Here is a 20,192-nt window from a genome sequence, read left to right as displayed (position 1 = left end):
CAAGTTGATACAATTTTGGAGTCATCCTGTGGGCAGAGGACAGATGCAAATATGACCTGGAAGTTTGGGTGTGTCTAGAATACTGGGATTGAGTTTGGACCTTCTTGCAGCTCAAGGCCATTAGTGGGCATTTCCTCCTTCTGTCAGTGGGGCCAAGGCAGGGGGTACAGAGTGGGAACGGAGGTCCAGGACATGGGAAGTCAGTGCGGTAGAGTTCTAGCACTTTCCATAGGGGTGGACTCCCAGCTGTGGAAGTTAAAGTTAGCTAGATATTGCCTTGGCTGGCATAGCTCAGTGGATTGAGTGCGGGCCTGTGAATCAGAGGATCGCGGTTCCTCCCAGTCAGGGCACATGCCTGGGTTGCAGGCCAGTTCCCAGCAGGGGACACATAAGAGGCAACCATACATTGATATTTCTCTCCTCCTCTCCTCCCTTCCCCTCAAAATATAAATAAATAAGGTCTTTTAAAAAAAGTTAGCTAGATATTGCCTTCAATTTAAGTTTTATCTTCCTACCTCCTCATGTGTCTCAGACTTTGGCCTCTCCCCTCTGTGTCTGTTGCTACTGTTTTGGACTGTCATCTCCACCTGGGTGACCACAGTGACCTCCTAACAGCTGTGCTCTGGGACCCACTTCCCCAGAGCCCACTCCGCCTGTCTGCCCTCCACTCCGTAAACGAAAGCTTCATTATTCAGTCGTCCCCACTCAGCTGAATCACCGCTGACCTCACGAGCAAATAGCTATTGTGTGTGCTTCATGCTGGCATTTCCAGATGAAGGTGTCAGTCGTCACTAGTTGCCATTGTATACATTTTTTATGTCTACATAAAAGAAATCACCCTCTCATGCCTCCCAAAAAGCTCAGTGATACCAGTTGAATTGCTGGAAATTGTTTCCAAGGGAAATGTGTACCACCAGTGTTATAATTCATTTTTTTAATCATAAAATGTAATGTGGATGGTAACATATTGTGGCTGCTTGGCCGACAGTGTTCTGTGAGGGACCAGACACGATGCCCGTCCCCTCATCCTGGGCCTCTCTTACTAAAAACACAAGGGTCCAGTGTTCAGTAGATTCGGCAGCCTGACCTGAGCAGCGTCTGCGAAGCATTTGTTTCATCGCAGGGTCCACGGAAGCCAGAGGCTTTCGTGCTGCGTTCTCTTTCCTTTGTGCCTTTCCTCGTCGGCGTGTCCACCTGTCTTAGGCCGTGCGGTGACTGCCAGGTGAGGCCGTGGTTGGCAGCAGCAGCGCTTTGTTAAGGAAAAGAAACTGGAAAAAATGTGCGGGAAGGAGGGGGCAGTTTTCCTTAAAACGTTAGCATGGCGGCCACACTGGCGCCGCCTCGTCCCCTCTCGGGCACGCTGACTTGCCCATCCCTTCCTGCTGACAGGACTGTGGAGACGATCAGCTTTGACCTGCTGCTGAAGACAGATGACGACTGCTACGTAGACCTGGAGGCCGTGTTTAGCAGGATTGCCCGTGAGAGCCTGGACGGGCCCAACTTCTGGTGGGGGAAGTAAGTTCAGCGTCGTTATTGGCACTCCTGTAGCTGGTCAAAGGTAATTAATTTAGGATGATATATACTCCATTTTTAATGTGGAAAATGTGGTTGAGATAGGCAATTTCCCTGTTAGGCCCGTGGGTCCCTCTATTTTATTAATCTGTGATTAGTGGGAAGAAAACTTTATGGAAAACCTCAAGCTAATGTAATGAAGGCGGGAAAGTGGTTTGGCCTCACCCTCATGCCCTTGAAGTGGGCAGCCCCCAGATTAACAGCCACTGCAGTTAATCTTATGCATGTCAGCATAAGTGTGCAACATTTCTGAAACTGCATTCTTCAGGAGTACAGAGGGGCCAGTGAGTGACCAGTGAGTTTTTAAGCATATGTATACAAGATGGTCTGGTACTTTCCATTCTCATTCTTTCCTTGCCACTGTTCCTTTGTGGTGATAATAAAGTTGGTAGGACGTGTGTCAGGCAACACAAAGACACCAGCTTGTCGCCAACCTCAGTTTCAGGTGGAACTGGGCGGTGGACCGGACGGGGAAGTGGCAGGAGCTGGAGTACCCCAGCCCCGCGTACCCTGCCTTTGCTTGTGGCTCAGGCTACGTGGTCTCCAGGGACATCGTCCACTGGCTGGCCAGCAACTCGGGGAGGCTAAAGACCTATCAGGTAGGTAATTCAGAATTTCTGACCTGAGAGCGCACCCATCAAACCAAGCTTCCTCCCTGCCCCAGCCCAGGGCCCCACCCCTGGAAGCAGGGTCAGCTGACTTGGAGGAAGAGCGTTTTATTGTCTGTGTAGGAATCTCTCTTCCTCAAATTTGGCTCTACATTCCATTCTCAAACCTTCTTGGGCCTACTTACTGTAGTTTCAGCCTATGTTTACTAGTCCCCTGGAGGAGTGTAAAATTGGTATTTAGAAGAAAGGGAGATGTAAGCAAGTGCTTTTCTTCCTTGGTGATACCGGTGACTGTGTCAGCCAACAGCTCTGCCGGGTCTTGTCCCATTGGTGCTGGAGCCTTCAGGTCCACCAGGCGAGGGGACTGGCCCTTGTGAGCTGTGCGGTCTCATGCTAACAGCTGCTGGCTTTTGCTCTGTGTACCGACATTAGTATAGGCCTGGATTTTGTATTATATAGATTGCAAAACAGAGAGGCAGAAAAATGATTCTTGAAGTGGGGGAAGCAGCTGAACTTGTGCGTCTCACCCTTCTGCTGGTCTAGGGGGAAGACGTGAGCATGGGTATCTGGATGGCGGCCATAGGACCCAGACGGTACCAGGTAAGCAGGCCTGAGTGAGGCTGGCTGGGGACTGGGGGCAGGGAGGGAGGCTTCTGGATCACACCTCAGAGCTGTGCTCTTGATTTTAATTCACATCACTCCACCTGGGTTCCCCATACAATACTTTTCTCAGTGGAAACCACAAGGAAATGTTTTGAATGGAAGTTCTCCAGCCCACAAAGAATAGGTTTTTATCAGAAATTCTTTGCAGCTTTAAAACTTAAAGAATCAGCTGACACCTGTTTCCAGTAGTGGGTGGTCTGACTGATGCAAATGAAATGTTGGCTTAAGATGAGGTGAGGCATTTGGTAAAATGCACTGATCACCGAGCCAGAGAACAAGAACTGAACCTGCACAGATCAGGCGCAGAGGCAGAGCCCTAGGAAGCAAGCACAAAGCTGGTCTTTGCTTCAAAGATCAGTTGAACTCCTGATTCTTGCAGCTTCCACTTCAGCCATAGAAGGTGCAGGGGACAGAGGAGCCCTGCGCAGGGTAGCACTGGGGGCCCACAGCAGTGCACCCCTCCTTGGTGGGGGGGCGGTGGAAATAAACCCAGTGCACTCAGTCAGCTTTGCTGATCCCATTTCTGTTGAGTTTTAGCCCCATCTCGGGTTTATTTCATATTGACCCTGACAGTTTTCCTTCTGGTTGTTTGGATACCAGGTGTCTGCAGACTGTTGCTATGGAGCTTGTGTCCTGATGTGTTTAGAGGGTTTTTTTGCTGTGACCTCACATTCCTTGGGGACTTGGGTTTGAATTTGAAACACATACTGCAGAGGATGTCTTATCTTTGCGGACATACCTCAGGGCCTCCAGTTTCTGACGTGGAACTTGTGGGCCTCTTCCCGGATACCCACCCAAGTGCAGGCTCCGGTTCCTGATGCTCAGGGGAAACCTTTCATCACACCCCCCGCCCCCCAGGGCCTCCTGATGCAGTTTTGTCTTCCTGCCACCCCCAGGCTCTGCCCCTCAGGCATCCTGACTGGCTGTGACTCTGTCAGTCCCCTGGCCCTTGAGAATCTCAAGGCCTTTGAACCCAGTAGAGCCTTCAAGGCCCAGGCCAGCACCGGCACCTTTCCCCGTGCCTTCAGGGCCAGGTCAGCTCCGCTTTACAAAGACGTGTGGGGCTGCAGCTGGCATCGGCTCGTGCTCTGCTTGAGTGGTAGCCCCGAGTCTGTATTCTGCTCTAATCCTGGGAAGAGGCGATCCTGTAAAGCTGGAAGTAGGCTGGTGGGCCCCCTTGAATCCCTTCCCACTCAGCACTACTCACCTACCTACACTTGCCTGTGCCCTTGAGCTGGGTCTGCTTAGTTCCCGATTCTCAAGCAGCTTCTCTGCACCAGGGTTACTGTGAGGACTGAATTAGGTGACGTTTAGGAAGCACTGGATGTGATCCCTGGAACACCGTGGCGTTCCCTCAGAAAGCTGCTGTGATCCATGCCACTGACCAGCCAGCCCCAGCTCTCTGGTGGCCAATGGGAAACTTCCATCCCTGGATGCCAGGCCGCACCTTCCTAGCAGGCCCTCTGCTGGCCATCAGTGCACAGGCCACACTGTTTCTATGTTCCTTGGCCACAGGGCCACTCCACAGGGTGTTTTCCCACGCCCCACACATGCCGAGTAGGTCACACACTGCATTGTCTTGGCAACGGCTCCAGCCTCACCGGGGTGGGTAAGCTGCCTGCGCGTGAGCTGTCCTCCGAAGACAGCAGCTGCCGGCACGGTGCCCTGTCAGCCCTTCTGTCCCCGCAGGACAGCCTGTGGCTGTGCGAGAAGACCTGTGAGACGGGGATGCTGTCTTCCCCTCAGTACTCTGCCCAGGAGCTCTCGGACCTCTGGAGACTGAAGGAACTGTGCGGCGACCCTTGCCAGTGTGAGGCGTGACAATGACTTTAAGGCGCAGTGTTTAAAGATCCGGGCAGGCAAGTGATGATTCACATGTGAATCCGGGAAAGTGGCAGTTCAGCAGTGATCACGTGGTCCCTCCGGAGCGCTCCGGACTGGTACCCCCATAACCAGCATGGTCGTTCTCAATGTTTGCACAAGGTTCCCCTTTAAAAATCAACCCTGATGCTGTAGCATAAGAAAAATTTTATTTATGTATTGGAAGATTTGAAAAACACCAAAAACTTTATAAAAGAAAAAAATATTCCTAAATCCTGATACATCACTTGCATTTAGAATTCATTACCTATCATTTTTGGTTAAAACTTGGCTTGTTCAGAAATCTTTAGTAACTGAGAGTTAGGATTTCTGCCTACATTGCAGAACAGCTTCAGGTACCGTAATTAGGATGAATACAGGCCAAAACCATCTCTCAGAAATGCTGCGATTGTGTGACCGACCACCCATGCATAGTGGTCACTAATGCCAAAGTCTGGGGTCTCTGGAAATAATGTCATTTCCTGTGGGTGTCTGAATGAAGTGGGCAACTTAAACTTGGAAAAGAACGAGTTTAGTTCTCAGGTCTGGACCTGGGTTTAAAAGTGCATTTGTTACTTAGTGGATTAATGCACGTTTTCTTTTGCCATTTTACGTAAATCCTGACAAGTCACACCTTAGGACTCCTATTTAAAAATGCTAAATTTTTGTGACTGTAAACAAAGTCAAATACCTCTCAGGGTTGCAGCACCGTAGGGAGGGATGTTTCTGAATAGTCGGCCCTTCAAAGGAATTTCGCCCTCCTGTGGTTGCCGGACGTTCACCAGCGATGGGAGAAGCTCGATGGGCTGGTCTGCCCGCACAGACGACTGCAGCTCGGTTTGGGTGTGGCTGTTGGAGAGTGGGTCCGCAGGTTTTGTAAGTGCTGTGAACACAGTGCAGTCGAGGAGAGGGGTCACGGCCTGTATGCCACGCGTAGTGGAGGACGTGTGTCCCTAGGTGGCCGACCAGCCACTGCAGCCGCCTTTGAAACTAGGGGTGTCAGCAGAGTCCGTGAAGGCTGGGCTAGTGAGAGACGTTTAACTGTGTTCAGGTTTAGTGGACGAGGCAGGTTCTCCTTCATACTGAGATGGTCACATAATGAAACGCAGTCACGCACCAGAAATGTGAAATAAAATCCGCACATCGGTAGTAGGTACAAAGCCTTTATTATTGCTGTTACATACACGCCTAGAAGTGGTTTCTTTCTGATGAAAAGTACCACCTTTTCTGCACGTAGGGCAGGTACAAAACCTCCTTTCTTTGGGACAGCAGAGTTGTTCTAATACAGCATTCATTCCCAGGGAACCCCAGGCACGGTGACAGTGTGGTCTCTGAGTGTCACCAGCTGGCCGTCACCATCGCACTAACAGACAGTCTCCACTTTCCACAGAGTAAAACTGCAACGACTGCTGGTCATTTTCCAGTTCAATCTCTCTGCCCGGCATCTAAAATTAGGACACGGGGTTGAGGGCGACAGAGCGGCGACAGAGCATGTTCTGTGCCCACCCCCAGAACAGACACGTGCTCTCCATTTTGAGCCCGCTCTGTAGAGGCTTAGGTGAACAGCATGGCATGGCTGTGGGGGCTAAGCTTGACTGGTCTTGCTGGGCCACTTACTTTGGGACTCTCGTAGGACAACAGGAGGTCTGACACAGGGACTCTGACAAGGCGTGACAGCAATCCTTTCACCTTCTGAATTGTCATGGAGTCTGTCAGAGAAAAGAAAAACCACCAGTTCTATCCAACGCCAGTTTCCTGGCAAACTAGCTCAGAGCACAAGACCACAGTTGCAGTGATGGCTGAAACTCATTTGAGTGCCAGTCCCCCCAAGTAAGCGAGTAGGGCAGAGGCACAGCGACCACATGGACCACGGCCGCAACGCACTCGAGTCCCTGGGGAGACGGAGCCAGGTTGGACCTGAGTGCCCTCTGACTGTGAGTTTTCGTACCATTTATTCAGTGGTGGTCGACACTTCCTCCTCCTCAACCCTAATAAACCTGAAATCATAGTCTTTGCCCAGAGGAATACATGTGAATAAAATAATTAACTTCACTTCTTAAACCTTTGTGATTACTGAGGACTTAACTGAAAGACCACTGAGAGGGGCTCTCGAGCCCTTTGGCCTTAGTTTCCCCTTGTCAGGCACGGGGTAAACTACATGGTCGACCAGGCAGGTCCCTTCCAGCGCAACCAGCCAGTGGTTCTGCAGCGTGCCGCCATGTTTGACGTGTGTGCTGGTGACCACCAGGCGTGGGCATGTAATTTCATGAGGAAATGCTTTGGTCTGTTCAGAAAACACTATGAGCTTTTCTCCAAAGATGAGCTGTGGTAATGTTGACTATTTTGATTATGAGAAATATAGTTTCTTCGAAGCTTCAGCGGGAGGTACAGCAATAGTGTGGTGTTCTGCAAATACTACACGGAGTCAGATATTTTTCTATCAAAGATCATTTTGTAAAAGCTGTCTGTTTTTATGCAATTTGTGATAATAAATGTTCTCTATTTTAGAAAAAAATGCCTTAAATTTATGTGTTGAAAAGAAAATAGACATTTATGATTTTAGTTAGCATAATTTCCTCGGGTAATCTTGTCCTTTCAAAAAATCTAGGCGGGCTGGGTTCAGAGGGTGGTTGGTGAGGGGTTAACTCATGCCTCCTAAGCGCTACGCCAGAAACAAAGTGGCCGTAAAACAATTCTAGTAAGAGACCCGCCTACCTGCACTGTGTTACAGAAAAAAGTGGCAATTTGCATGTACGGTCCTAAATAATGTTACTACTTTCAATGTGAAAGTAACATGATTACTGTAACATTCAGAAAATGTCAAACTGAGTAATTACGTCTTCGCTTCACTATGACGGGGTTAAAAGTCTGGGGGTGCTTGCCAGCCTTCTCCTGCTCATGTCAGGATGTAGTTTCACAGCCACGGCGGTCTGCAGCCTGTACTTAGGCAGAGCCGCACGCCCTCTCAGGCCGCTCCTCTCCATCTGGGCTGACCAGTCAGCAGCTATATGTGGCCAGTGTGACTAAGGAGCACAACTTTGTATTTCGTTGCAATGAGTTTACGTCACCTGCGTGGCCGGTGGCAGCCCCGCCGGACAGTGCAGCTCTGGTCCCACTACGGCACAGGGCACTGTGACACGCAGTTGTACCAGGGACTGTCTTGTCTCCCCTGGACTCGGAACTTGGAAATGGTTTTTATTTGTCCATTACAGGGGCCACAAGTTGAATGTTTGGTCTGAGCACATACTAATTTTTTACCGATTTCCACCTGACTTTACAAAAAGCATATACTGACTTTTGATGCCAGCTCCACGTTAGTTTTTAATAATTTGCTAATCTGACTGGCAAAAAAAGAAAAAAGTTTCAGTATTTTATACTTTTTTACAACTTTTCTCTGTAAAGGAGTAATTTGTTAGTGGCTGGATATTTACAGCCTGTGGCACAAAAATTAGTAGAAACTGTTGGAATGTGCTGGCTTACTGCTGCTTTTAGAGACTGCAGGACCCAGAGGCTGAGCAGCTTAACGCAGTGATTAATACCTGTCATTTCTATGGGTAACTGTACTCTATGCTGGGTGCCCCAGTCATCAGTGACACTCAGCATGAGTGCAGGGGTGCCTGACTCTCGGGAGCACTGGTGTCAGGTGTATAGTGTGTGAGCGCAGAGGGTGAGGCTCACGGTCGCCACCAGCCCAGGACCGCGCTCACGCCACCCCATCACAGGGCTGACGGACGGGTGTTAGTGCCACCCATCCCTGCAGAGGAACGCTTAGTGCGGACCTCCTGGTAACATGCTGGAGCAGTTCCTGAAAACTGGTTTCATGTACCTGGAAAGTGAAGGGGACAACGCAAAGACATCCAAAGCCAATACATTAACCAAAGCTCCAGTCCTTCACTTGTCTGTCACCATGACTGCCTTTACTGATGGCGGGGTTTTTTTTTTTTTCAGATCCTCACCTGAGGACATTTTTTCATTGGTTAGAGAGGGAAGAGGTGGGGCAGAGGGGTGGCGAGAGAAACATCCATCAGTTGCCTCCTGTAGGTGCTCCAACCGGGAATCGAACCCACAACAGTTTAGTTTACAGGCCAGTGCTCCAACCAACGGTGCCACACTGGCCATGGCCCTGTATCAGTGGTATTTAAGTTTGAAATCGGGTGAAAAGGGAACCAGTAACTTCAGCCCAGCAGCAGGATGGCGAGCCGTGGGAGCAGAGCTGCCGTGCAGGGTGGAGGAGCCACGCTGCCCACTGACATGCTGCCCACGGTGAAGGCTAGTGACCAGAGGCGCTCTGGGCATGACCACAGCCTTCCGCAAGTTGTGCCAGGGCACACTCATGTATGAGGGCCAATTTGAAAACCAGTGTGAGTGTGCTGCACTGACAGGCAAACAAAACGATTTTACAAGCGTCCTCCGGAGTGATACACACTTCGCTTCTTCAGTCCCTCGCTGCTCTGCACGTGCCCTGTCATCATGTTTAAGCTTGACAGTTCACAGTATACTCAGTGAAATGTCTTTTTTTTTTTTTAGTGAAAGTTTAAGGTAAGTTTCATTGATCTAATTTGTTGACACAAAAGCATTTTCCAAATAAAACTGATGCAGTTCCAGGAGCACAGACATTTTAAGTTCCAAAGTACTTTTTTTCAAAGAAAACCATCTCAGTGTGTCCATTAAAAGACAACACTTAAGGACTGCGTCTGCTCCTGACTGGTGGGGAAGGGAGTGTGCAAGAATCACAAATGTCCAAGGAACTCGCGCCTCGGTCCACTAGGACGTCATTTCTGTTTGATGAGGGAGGTAAGACAGCTGCCCGTCCAGGGTAACAGTCTTCTAGCCAAGAAACCCCCAGGAGCAGCGCTCTGAGAACTCAACAGCAGTGGGGTGGGGAAGCCGCTCAAAGGCTCAGCGTTCACTTTCTGCTCTTGGTTACACACATAATCTCATGCAGGTGCTTCGTTTCAACAAAGGGGTTTCTGGGTAAGCTGATGAAGTCGTGAGGGGCTTTAGCTTTCGGGGGAGTGATACTAGCATGACCGATTCCACTTAGAATCTAAAAGACTAGGGACAACATAAAGCCCCACGAGACCACACTTGCAGATAAGAGGGAACTGCCGCGCATCCAACCGACTCGGAGGCATAAAGGGGATGGAGACTCATTCTTCCTACCTGGCAGTTGTTTCTCCAGGACTTTCTGATCAAGATGGTTAGGGCACTTTATCCTCAGCGCTTGAAGGAAAAAAGGAGAAAGACGTGAGTCCTGCTACGGTGAGGATCTAAACTACACATGTTCATGGGGCGGCCGAGTGACAGCTGGTCAGTATGGCCTGGCCAAACGCAGTCCGGGATCGGCCTTACTGGTGTTGGAAACTCCTCCTGTATTTCCCCGAGTCCCTGACAGCAGAACAGCTGGCCGCCGTTCTGTGGCTCTCCCTTCCCCCAGGTACTTCTTTCCTGACAGTTTCACTAGGTTATCAGCTGTAAGGAAAGTCACAACTTCCAAATCACAATTCGGTTCTCTGCTCAAATACTTGCCACATTTCTTTAAAAACCGAGATGCCCATTTAGGTCCTTAAGAACGGTTCTTGTGAAGTTGTCACTTAACCTGACTTAGCACCTGAGGACTCAAATACAAATAAGCTGCCTTCGAGTTAGGGGTTCTTACCTAGCAGATGGTTTTTGAGCAAACACGGTTGCTGTGTTCTGAGCTCCCCATCTTCGGGCGCTCCATACTCTATTTAAGAAACGAAAGCAATGAATGCAAAGCGAAGGCCACTGTAAGGAAAAGCGTGTGTAGGTGAGTGTCACCGAGGGAGCAGCCTAGAAGCAGCTGCTGTCCTACCTCGGGACCTGCTGCCTTTTACTTGTGGCTTGTTCACTTTTAGGAGGGTGGACAGCAGCCCCCATGACCTGTGTGTGACACCTCTGGTCCTCAGAGACAGTGTTCTGACTCACACTCGCAAGATGAGGCTGTGCTTCCCAGTACTTAAAGCCTTCAGTCAGTCTCACCTATGCTAACTGCCCTTCGTTTCCATCTGGACAAACCTAGTGTTCTGCCGCGTGGACACAACCTGCAGGGCAGCTTCACCCACTTACGGCCGGATCTGGCAATGCCAGGGTGGGCCCTCTGTGCCATCCTGCAAACCAGCCCCCATTACAATGCCCCCCCCCCNAAACCCCCCCCCCCCCCCCCCCCCCGCCAGAAGAGCAGCCTCAGTACAACACAAGCGGGTGAGGACCACAGTGCTCTAGTTCTGCCGGGCCGACTGGCGACAAGGTCTGTCTGTGCTTTTGTCCTGTGAGCATCCTTGCCAGTGACGGACTCGGCCACACCTGCAGGACGCTGAGACCCGCCCTCCCCTCTCCCAGGTGATGTCAAGTTCACCTAAAGTGGCTAGAACCTGGGCCAGCCACTGCAGCGATTTGAAGGCAGTTCCCGCAGGAGCTTTTCTTCCTCAGAGATAATGTTCTAGCCTGAAGCGTTTGTGCAGTGAGCTCACTTACGAAATATATACAAAAGAAAAGCCACACAAAAGTGGGATTTTCCACCTTCAAGTGCTCCTAACCTGAAAGTCCCCCAGTTAGCCAGGCCAAGCTGCCTGCCCTCCAGGTTAGGGGGGCTGCAGAGCGTCCTGCCAAGAGCTGCCCTCCCCACCGCAGGTTCTTCTCTAAAGACAGTTCACGGTCTGCTCCGGGCTGGCTGCAGCAGCCCTGGGAAACACCCAGCGCCCACTTAATTAGGTTAAAGAGAACAGAAAGCCCCAGGCAGAGGCGCCAGCCCAGGCCCTTGCTGACACCCAGGGGAGGCAGCTGTACGCACTGAGGCAGAGCGCCTGGTATCTGGGGTGCGCTGCCAGGAACTCTTCGTTCGGCCTGTTCTTGTCTGGGTCCTGGTGTCCGCCCGCCTTTTTCCACTCGTTTCCAAATGCTTTTCTGTACTCCAGCTCGGCGCCACGCCTGTCCTCGGGGAGAATCTGTGTCCATGGGAAATATGAGTCTACGGGGCACTTTTCCAATGAGTGTGTTTTGTGCCCTGTTCTTCCCCACTGCCCACCCACAGAAACAATCAGAGTGAGAGGGACAAGATGATAATTATATTTGTACCCTTTTTAACATTGACAGAGTACAGGGCTTCATTCAAAAAGAGAAACTTCCACTTTTCTACTTTTCTTCGGGAGAATGAAACCCATGTGTGAGTTTCTGGACTGTGCCAGGTGCCTGAGGTCACTCGTGTGCAGTCAGCCCCTGGGGAGCCCACGTGGGGATGCGGACATTCCCAGCCAACAGCCCAGGAAGGCGGGCAAGGCACTGCTTTCGAGTTCCTAAGGAGAGTGGCTGAGGAGGGAGGACAAACAGGCCCACAGTCTGTCCTCTGCCTGCCCGTGATCCCCCCCACAGGGAAGGAGGGAAGAGCCCCGTGTTCTTCGCCCCCTGAGTGACGCAGAATCGGCCGCTGTGGCGGGTCTCTGCACGGACGGTCTAATTCCACAGTCACGAAACTTGCAGGAGGCTCCTTTATTGCCACCTGGAAACCACAGCTGACACCCTCCACAACGTTCCCATACACTGTCTGCTTGCATTTTTTGATAATTTGTTCGCGAGTCTACAAAAGACCTCGGCCTGGCACTCACCTGCCATTTGTTCAGGGTCTGCAGCTGACCGATTTTGGCGATGATGAACTGGCAGGCAGTCTCTGCACCGCTCCCCTCAGTCAGGGGGTTTCTTCGGCAGGACAGAGAGCGCAGGCTCTGCAGTTTATCCAGTTCATTGATAGATGACCACTGAGACCCAGCCAAAGAGAAGAAACGTGTTTCAGGCTAATTCTTCAGGTTATCTGAACGAGCAAAAGAAAAGCAAAGCCGCCAGCCAGTCTGGAGGCCCAGGGTCCATCATACCAAGCCCTCCAGCTGGGCCAAGGATGTGAGTCTGCTGAGGCAGGCGTTAAAACCAATTTCTTTCTTAATATTTTTGGGTTTATAAGACGAGGAGTTTCAATTGAGGAAGCATTTCTCTTTCAGAAAATTTAAAATATTCTTCCACGGAAGGAACCTACAAACTCTGGCATGGAGTGAGGTGGACAGCAGAGGCCACGCGGCGCGCACACTCTGAAGGAGCTCTTACTTGAGATATCCGGTTGTCGTTGACTATGAGGTTCTGCAAGGAAGGAAACATTGATGTCTTGCACCCTAGGAAAAAGAGAAGTAAGTTACACAGTAGAAGTGAAAGAAATGCTAAGGTGTGGCATGCAGGGGAGGAGAAGGTCATGATCTTACATACCAATCCCAGCATCCGGGAAACGTAGAGAAGAAATCCCAGTGTTACAAAGAATTAGTTGTTCTAATCTGAAATTGCAAATGTTCTATCTGATTGCGCAGAACAGTATCAAATGCTTAGGCTATTAGCCAGTCGACATTTGTAAATTTTTTTACTACACCTGAAGGTTTTCATCCCAGGTGAACTGCTTAGAAACCATGAAGTCCAATTCAGGGCATGCAGACTACGTTCTCCTGACTCTGCAGTGACCGGACTGTGCTGGGTGTCTTACTGCTGCGCTAGGTGCTAAGTGGGTCTCAAAGAGGAAAGAGGCATGGCCTCTGTGCCCACTGTTTAATGAATGAAGACTTCGGCGCCAGGGTCAAACCATTCATTCTTAATTATCTGGTACAGATGTGGACCACCTTATATGCGGTTTCACAAGTAAACTCCCTGGGTGAATTCAGATAAAAATTCCCCGAAGAGAAGGACTCCATTTGAGAATTCCTCCATGACTGTACTTCCGTTGCAAAAGTGTATATGGCTTATGACCCACTCACTAAAAATGTACTGCACACTAATGGAACAGGCATTTTAGGAGCAAATTACCTGGGCAGATACGCTATTAGAAACAGCTGATTTTCATCAATTAACTGATTATGGGAAAGGTCTAATAACTTGACCATCTGTAGAACATCGGCCGGCCTATAAGGAAATAAAATTTTTTCAACATGAAGTTAATACCTTAGTCGTTTGCAAACACAGCTTTAAAACACCTACGTCTGCTACTCAGGAGAGGGTGGGTGGGTGGGGCACATGGCTATGACTACAGAGGGACGACGGAGGGGACCCCTGTGATGGAGACACTGGGCCACAGCTCCGCAAGAGGTCACCAGTGGGGGAACTGGGTAACAGGTCTGACTGCCTGTGAATCTAAAATGATCTCAAAATAAAAGTTTTATTTGTTTAAAACCTGCTTTTGCCTATATAATAAATGAAATCATTCTGTACAGTAAAATCTTGTTAATTTGAAGCCTTTGGGAATTTGTTGTAAATTTACTCACATTTAAGTTTGTTTTACCTAGTAATTTAATGATATCAGAAGTGAAAGATGAGACATTATTTACTTCACTTAAGGGACATCAACCTGAAACAGATGCATCACTTAATCCTCATAGCAAATCTTACAGAATTTCTATTTAGAGAAGTAAATATATTTATGTGAGACATAAAATTCACGTTTTCAAAAACATTTTAAGTCTGGATGAGTTTTTCCTCAATTGGTGGTGAAGTCCAGTTGACATTCTGAATTGCAAAGGCAATGAATAAGCATTTTCCTAATTCCTCTTTGCAAGTCTTTCTAAGAATTAGCAGATTTATCAGGGAGACCGTTTCTTCAACGCAAGGAGATGCCGACAGGTGCGGCCAAGCAGGCCATGCTACCTCTCGGAGACGGAAAGGCCATTCAACTCCAGGTACAGCTCCTCCAGGGCCGGCCAGCCCGCGGCACAGCGCAGCACCTGCGGGCGAAACACGGCTCAGGGCAGGCGCCTCCGCTGGGGCCTCCCTGTGCATGTTTTACACCCTGCACGTGAGTCCAGTTTGGTCACGGTTTCAGAAACCAATTATCTTATAGCATATGTCACCAGAGACCACACTTCACGCCAGATGGAAATGCTAACGGCCGCATCTGAATGGCATGGAGCATATCTTTCGGCACGGAGCCAACACAGCAAACGGATCTCTGGAAACGGACCCAGGCACCATGACACGAGGCAGCCGCAGAAGCACCTCGCACCCTCTCGCTGTCCAATACGGTTCCCCTCACCAAAAGGACACTGATTGAACACCTCCCCTCAATCCTCGATGCCCATCTAAGTTTGTAAAGGATATACGAGTCAGTCAAAATTTGTCAGTACTCCAAATTTTCTCACTTGAACTTCACTGCTGTCTCCCCCACCTGCATTTCTGTGGGCCCCTCCCATTCTGATGCCCCATCTAGCCCTGCAGAGGGAGTCACAGGAAAGAGCCCCAGAAAAGGAGCACTGGGCTGTAACCATGGTTGAAGGCGACATCTCTGAGCAGGGCATGAACGACTCTCTGTGCCTATCTGACAAGGGACTGTGCTGGGGGTGTGACGGTAGCCACCCCAGAGAGAACACAGCGGCACCAGGGCAGAAGCCGACGCTGGCAGGACCAGGAACCGGAGCCCTACCAGCTGCACGCAATGGACAGTGGATTCCAGAGCCGAACTTTAAGCAAGAAAAGGATGTGGGAACTTTCTGCCGCCCCTCCTCTGCCCTGATAACACGTGTGGAAAACTCAAATAACTGGGAGCTCGGTCAGCACCTGACTACAGCTTCCCAGCCCAGCGCACCCACTGCCTAGCAGAGCCGCTGTCCCCGGAGACACCAGACCAGCTCACCATGGATGAGCCAAGACTGTGGACTCTCGGGTGAGGATGCTGCCTCACCACCATGATTCAGCAAGACACTTAAAGAAGCCTCTTGTCTGGGTCACAGATGACTGGAATGAGGCTGCAGTTATGCCTCAATTCTCTATTACACCAACAATTTAAAATGGCTTATTACTAGGTAATAGACCAAAGAAAAGGATTACCTCGGCCCACGTTATTCCCGTTCGGCTGAGGACGATGACCTTCAGTGCAGGAAATGCTCCGGCTGGAGACAGTGGGCCCGGAGGGAACCTCAGCCTGTTGTCCCTGGGGAGGAAAAGAAGCTACGACTCGCTCACTGCGCTCACTGCAGTGCAGCAGGCCAGACAGGGACAGTCATGGAAGGCAGCAGTTTGGGATTTAGTGAGAGCAGTTTGGTTATTTCAACCTTAAAAGTTTATCGAAAACAAAGCACGTGGAGAATAACCTTGTCATTCATTATTTTCAATCTACCACCTTTCGGTACCTGGCTTGCAGCCATTTCGCAGGGTCAGGGCAGCCAGGAGTGCCCATGCATCCCTGAAACACTCGGGCACCTGCAGGGCAGCGCCCAAGTTTGCTCTGGAGGCTGCGACCTGAACGCCCACCCTCGAGTCTCACTAACAGGCTGGACTGTGGGCCAGATTTTTGCTGCTTTAAACAGTCTGCCCTTGTGCTGTCAGGTCCTTCAAGTTCACAAGATCCTGACCCCAGACAGCATTTGCCCTGGGCGGTCATGCTGAAAGGGTGACACATGACAGACGTCAATGCCTCAGTCTGTGCTTTCAGGAGAGACAACACTATGGGCCGGCCCCACCCTCTGCCGTACTCGGGCGCATGGCACACCCAGGCCTGGCCCGCTGAGCTGGGTGCAGCTCACCAGCGTGTGCAACACTGTCTCAAGTACGAAAGGGAAAGCCTGGCTGAGCTCTTGGAAAGTTAGGTACTGAGGTTAAAACGAATTAAATATTGGAGAAAGCCTGCGAAACGGACATTAGTAAAACATATAGATTAGTGAAAAAATATTTTTTGAAGATTTTAAATTTTTTTTTATAGAGGGGAAGGGAGGGAAAAAGGGAGAGAAAGATCAATGTGCAGTTGCCTCTCATGCACCCCCTACTGGGGTCCCGGCCCACAACCCAGGCATGTGCCCTGACTGGGAATTGAACTGGAAACCCTTTGGTTTTCAGGGTGGCATTCAACCACTGGGCCACACCACTCAAGGTAGATTAGTGAAAAATCTTTTTTTTTTAAGATTTTATTTATTTATCTTTAGAGGGGAAGGGAAGGAGAGAAGTATCAATGTATGGTTGCCTCTCGTGAGTCCCCTACTGGGAACTGGCCTGCAACCCAGGTATGTGCCCTGACTGGGAATCGAACCGCGATCGTGTGGTTCGCAGGCCCGCGCTCAATCCACTGAGCTACGCCAGCCAGGGCTGAAAAATCTTTATTAGAACTGAATTAAACTATTCCAATGAAATCACTCATTCCTAAAGCAATTAAATGCCAGAAGCTTCAGAAAGTTTCAGAACTTCTCCCCAGTTAAACACCAGTGACCCTGATGGGTGTCTCTCACCATCAAGCTCACCAGAAATGGGACCTGTCAGCTCAGTGAGTCAACCTACCCCAGCCCCCACCCGATCAAAACACAGTCCCAATTAATGAATCACCTCATGTGACCATTTGAAAGCTAGCAATCAAAAAACATGAAAGAAGTTAAAAATTTATAATAAGTTTAGATAAATTCAGCTAAGGCATCTCTCCCACCTCTTCCCCTCGGAGGTTCCTAGGGGGAGCGGGGAGAGATGAGTGTTAGGCCAGGCAATAGGTGACCCGGAGCTCCTACCTGAGATTAAGGACTTCCAGGTGTCTGAGCTGATCCCCAATGTCCACGACTTCACCCCACGCCGACAGCAGGTTTGCTGAGAGATCTACTTCTCTGACATCTAAACACACATGTTAAGAGACAGTAACAGACAGGTTCGTGAAAGATGGAGCAGCAGCTGCCTCTGACTCTGGGGCACGGGGTCTCGGTCACCATGAGCCCTCTCTTCTGCACACGCTGCTTTCACCTTGTTAATCACCCACCAGTTCATCCAGAAACTAAAATGCTGTCACACTGCAAACTAGAGACAAGCACCCATGATCAAAGAGAGCCCAGTGTCACCGCTGAAGCGCCCCCACATTAGCCAACCAGTCGAAGGTGCTAAGCACAATGTGGGTACTCCAAGGGTCTCCTGCAGACTGGACGAAGTTGCTGACACCCATCGGTACAGGGACTCAGGGAACCGTAAAGCACGACAGATGGAGAAAGGCACCTGGGCCGAATGCTAGTGGGCAGTGGTGGCAGTGCCATCAGGAAGGGACACAGCTTAGCAAAACCCCTGGGCAGAGAGATGAAGGGGAAGCTTGAAGCAGGGCTGGACCAGCCAAAGGAGACTTGCACTCTCCGTCTGTCCCACAAGCAACCACTGGGGGCCGCAGCCCGGCAGCAAGCACAGCTAGCTCTCTGTGGGAAGCTGTCTGGACCTGGTGGGTGGGTGGATGCATGCCCAGAGAACAAGCAGGGTGGGCAGGAGAGGCAGCGTGGGTGAACTGCAGATAGGGCCAGAGAAGACCCCCTTCCCCACTAAGGTGACCTTTGAGCAGGGAACTGGAGGAAATGAGGGCCTACCGATGTGAAGAAGAGTATCTGGGCAGAGGGCATGGCACAAGCAAAGGCCCTGAGGTCACAATGCTGGGCCTACGGCAGGGGCTGGAGCTGACCTCAAAACTGACAGCACGGACCAGGCTGGACCACAGGGGCCTGCAGACCACTAACGAATCCTGCCTCAAATGGGAGGTGCAGGGCGTGGAGCCAGTGCTGGGGTCAGACACTGACTCTCAAAGGTCGCTGTGTTCACATAACAAGCAACATCCCGCAGGGAGGGGAGACAGAGCAGGAAGGGGGCAGGGCTCCCTGGACCAGACCAGGGAGGCCCTCCAGGGGTGAGAAATACCCGGCCAGGGGTCCTGGCAGGAAAGCAGGGCTAACTGGTTCCTGCTGGGTGTGGGAGAGAGTGGCCTGGGGCCATGGCAACTGCTGTTTGCCCAGCAGGTGTCAGATTTGAGGGGCAGGGTATCAGACATACAGCTGGGGAGGCGGTTCTGGAAGGGGAGCCGTCTGGGCTGGACACGAGCAGGAGTGGGCTGGCCCCGTGTGGGTTGTCAGTGGGTGCTCCACTGCTGTGCACAGGAGACGGCGGAGGGAGAACTGACATGGAACTGCAACAGGTGCCGCCGTGGGCCGGGCTGGGCAACCGCTTGGTCTCCTTTTTCACGAAGAAAACTGGCACGGAGAGCTAGTAACTGCAGCCTCGGGCAGCTGACCAAGTGTAGGTCGAACCCAAGGTGGCCCCAACCCCGGACCCTCTTCTTAGATCTGAGATGCAACAGGGGGTCCTTAAGCACCAATAAAACACACAGAAAGCAGGTTGTCATCAAAATGATGGCGTCCATCGCAGCCCGGGACTGGCTGGACAGAAGTGACACTTGGCAAGTACCAACTGGGAAGGTCTGTGACAAGACCAGGAAGAAGGGTGCGCGGGGGGGGGGATGCAGAGAAGGGGTAAATGCAGTTTGTGGCTCAGCCCAGCCACAAACTGGAGCTGTGCCCACCACCTGCCCGCTGCATCACGGCCCAGGGCTGGGAGGACGTCCACGTTTTTAAAGGGTCCCCCTGAAGGTGGTCACTTAAGTATCTACATGATGCCCCGTGAGGCCGCAGGCCTGAAGCACTTCTTTGGCTCCATAAGGAAAGGCTGACCTCCTATATTTAAGTTGTGGGTGTAAAGCAGTATGTGGGGGGGAACCAATTATGAGAGACAGCAGAGGAGATGAGAAACTTGGGAGAAGCCTGTTTTGAGGTATTTTAACAAATCTGACTCAGCTGCATGAAATGTGAACCTTACTGGGGGGAAGAGTTTACTTCCTCACTCACAAGGCCACCAGGCAGGTGCGGTGACTCTAGGACACTGGCCCAGAATCGGGACTCGTTCCTCCTCTGCCTCTGCTGCCCCAGCCTGGCCCACCCTGACGCCGTGTTCACGGGGACCGAGCCTGCATGCTCTGCCTGTGCCAAGGGCCAGGCGGGAGGTGCGGGTGATGGGGAGAGGCTGATGCCAACCCCAGTGGCCCCCTCTTAAGGAGCCCCATCTGAAAGCCCCTTCACACCTCACTGGCCAGGGGACGTCACTAGCTCACCCGAGAGCAGAGGGGCCTCGGGGTGCACATGACAAATCTGGGCAGCAGCTGCCCCAGGTAAGCTGGGCTGCTATCAGGAAGGAGGCCAGGGACTATGGCCATGGGTGGCCGACAGGTGGCGTCCACAAAGGTGTGAAACCTCAGTCAGGGAGCAGCTGTGAGTCACCACTGAAAGGATATTAGGACACGCGTTGGCAATGGCCCCTTTGTCCCCGGCACAGCATACAGCGCAGTTCCTCAGGGAAATTTCTTGCAACGTGCTCAGTTGGCTGTGTGAAAAACAGAGTTCGCATATTATAGAAACGTGCACTTCCCACGGGCCCTTCAAAAAATTAACAAGCATTTCTGATACACGACAAGGTACCAAGAGTAACAAACACCAGGACCCACCACCCAGCTGAAGAAATAGAGCATCACGAACACTGCACAGACGACTGAGGTCCTCTGTCCCTTCCCACAGCAAGCCCTCCCCCCGCACCCGCCCCCCCACAGGTGGCCAGGGCGCTATCTTTGGTGTTCATTTAATCTTAAGCATTTCTTGTAGTGTCACTATTTCCGTACTAAAC

At 51.0% G+C, this 20,192-nt stretch overlaps 2 protein-coding genes across 6 annotated transcripts in view; one reads left to right on the top strand and one right to left on the bottom strand.

Annotated features, from left to right (window-relative positions):
• Positions 1-7,218, top strand: part of B3GALNT2 (beta-1,3-N-acetylgalactosaminyltransferase 2) — a 52,863-nt gene extending 45,645 nt beyond the window's left edge. For all 4 annotated transcript variants that reach the window (XM_037037340.1, XM_037037338.1, XM_037037337.1 and 1 more), the window contains 4 exons: positions 1,390-1,515; positions 2,012-2,171; positions 2,724-2,780; positions 4,533-7,218. In XM_037037340.1, the coding sequence (XP_036893235.1) occupies positions 1,390-1,515; positions 2,012-2,171; positions 2,724-2,780; positions 4,533-4,664 (475 nt within the window). In that variant the 3' untranslated portion in view covers positions 4,665-7,218. The remainder of the gene's footprint in view (positions 1-1,389; positions 1,516-2,011; positions 2,172-2,723; positions 2,781-4,532) is intronic.
• TBCE (tubulin folding cofactor E) overlaps positions 5,853-20,192 on the bottom strand; it is a 59,317-nt gene continuing 44,977 nt past the window's right edge. For both annotated transcript variants that reach the window (XM_037037335.1, XM_037037336.1), the window contains exons 5-17: positions 19,807-19,895; positions 17,231-17,330; positions 15,570-15,672; positions 14,394-14,470; positions 13,560-13,655; positions 12,975-13,039; positions 12,819-12,883; positions 12,329-12,478; positions 11,518-11,671; positions 10,363-10,431; positions 9,867-9,926; positions 6,321-6,412; positions 5,853-6,148 (exon numbers count right to left, since the gene is read on the bottom strand). In XM_037037335.1, the coding sequence (XP_036893230.1) occupies positions 6,056-6,148; positions 6,321-6,412; positions 9,867-9,926; positions 10,363-10,431; positions 11,518-11,671; positions 12,329-12,478; positions 12,819-12,883; positions 12,975-13,039; positions 13,560-13,655; positions 14,394-14,470; positions 15,570-15,672; positions 17,231-17,330; positions 19,807-19,895 (1,213 nt within the window). In that variant the 3' untranslated portion in view covers positions 5,853-6,055. The remainder of the gene's footprint in view (positions 6,149-6,320; positions 6,413-9,866; positions 9,927-10,362; positions 10,432-11,517; positions 11,672-12,328; positions 12,479-12,818; positions 12,884-12,974; positions 13,040-13,559; positions 13,656-14,393; positions 14,471-15,569; positions 15,673-17,230; positions 17,331-19,806; positions 19,896-20,192) is intronic.

The sequence above is a fragment of the Sturnira hondurensis genome, unplaced genomic scaffold (genome assembly GCF_014824575.4).
Source record: "Sturnira hondurensis isolate 20B ecotype Veracruz unplaced genomic scaffold, ASM1482457v3 Scaffold0022977, whole genome shotgun sequence".
In the NCBI taxonomy this organism is placed as follows: Eukaryota; Metazoa; Chordata; class Mammalia; order Chiroptera; family Phyllostomidae; genus Sturnira; species Sturnira hondurensis.
The sequence above is the reverse complement of the archived record's forward strand: the minus strand, read 5'-3'. Positions and strand labels throughout refer to the sequence as shown.